Here is a 1,503-nt window from a genome sequence, read left to right on the forward strand (position 1 = left end):
TAAATAAGACAGCCCAATATTTAAAAAAAGAAATCTATTATTTTTCGAAACTTTCCGCATATTTTGCAACTTCCCGCAATTTCACCGCATAAAATCACATAAAAACCCTGTATGTTTAATCGCATAATCAAGGATTTTAGCCCGCATAATCAAGGAATTTAGCCAGCATAATCAAGGATTTTTGACCGCGTTTTTCTGGAGGGTCTAATTTTGTCTACAGCAGGCTGCTGCTGTTTTTAGCAAAGAGGAGGAAATTGTGTGAAAGGCAAACAACAGAGTAGCAGTGCCTGCACAATACTGGATGTATATGTAATAATAATGAGAAAGTCCTGTATATTCAGAAATGATGTTCTACCTTATCTCCTAATCAAATAGTGTGTTTGCTTCTATGTGTCCTCAGGCGGTGTTCGACTGTGTAGTCAATTCTTTGAAGAACGTGCTGAACATCCTCATTGTTTACATCCTCTTCATGTTCATCTTTGCCGTCATCGCAGTTCAACTGTTCAAAGGGAAATTCTTCTTCTGCACAGACGAGTCCAAGGGCCTGGAGAAAGACTGCAAGTCGGTCTACAATCCCCTCCTCCTCATTCCTTATCTCAGAAACATTGAAATTGTCAACATTGTAGCATTTGTGCTGACCCTGTTCCTTACTAACCCCACTCAGTGTTATTTATGACTTTATGTCTTCCAGAGGACAGTTCCTGGACTATGACACAGAGGAGGTGGCGGCGATGCCCAGGGAGTGGAGGAAGTACGAGTTCCATTATGACAATGTGCTGTGGGCCTTCCTGACCCTCTTCACTGTCTCCACTGGGGAGGGCTGGCCAACGTAGGTGCAGCTCGATTCATTCCTTTAGGTTGACGCTTTGTCTTCTCCCAGATTATCTAACCCTAACCCTCTTCTCGTTGTTTACTCGTGTCTGCCAATTTTGATTCAATAAAAAAAAATTGGTTACTGACAAGCTGTTCTTCTTCTCCCTCTGGACTGAGGGCAGACTGGCTCTACAGAGACTCGCTGTCGCCTCTAGAGGACATGGGGTGTTACACACAGGACGGGCTAGCATGTTAAATCCAGTAGACTCCTCTCAACCACAATACATAGACGTCTATTTCGTAAAACTGTAACCTCTTCACATGTTGATAATGTTAATTTATTTTGTGAATATTTAAACTTTAATTCTGGCCATATCTTACATATTGCCTTTTAACCCTGTAAGGCCCACGGTTGTAATTTTCCAACATCACTTTAAGCTATCCTAAAAAAGTCAGTAAATGTTTAGCTTTTTTAAAAGACTACATTTACATAGTCAAAAGGTCCTTTTGTTCAGCCTCACAATGCTATTGTGTATTAAATGTGTTTATTGAAGATTGAAGATTCAACTTTTTGTCATTACGTAGTATACAGTAGGTACTATGTAACAAAATGGTTTCTCTGCATTTGACCCATCCTAGTGTTAGGAACAGTGGGCTGCCATTATGTACAGCGCCCGGGGAGCAGTGTAG

General features: G+C 40.9%; 1 protein-coding gene across 1 annotated transcript; it reads left to right on the forward strand.

The window, feature by feature from the left end:
• Positions 1-400: 400 nt before the first annotated feature.
• Positions 401-848, forward strand: LOC104952523 (voltage-dependent N-type calcium channel subunit alpha-1B-like; the record flags this gene model as incomplete). The annotated part of the gene is made up of 2 exons (XM_010779360.1): positions 401-561; positions 692-848. Coding segments are annotated over 2 exons (303 nt in total), but the record flags the coding sequence as incomplete, so codon positions are not given.
• Positions 849-1,503: the final 655 nt, after the last annotated feature.

The sequence above is a fragment of the Notothenia coriiceps genome, unplaced genomic scaffold (assembly GCF_000735185.1).
Source record: "Notothenia coriiceps isolate Sejong01 unplaced genomic scaffold, NC01 NC01_scaffold00020105, whole genome shotgun sequence".
In the NCBI taxonomy this organism is placed as follows: domain Eukaryota; kingdom Metazoa; phylum Chordata; class Actinopteri; order Perciformes; family Nototheniidae; genus Notothenia; species Notothenia coriiceps.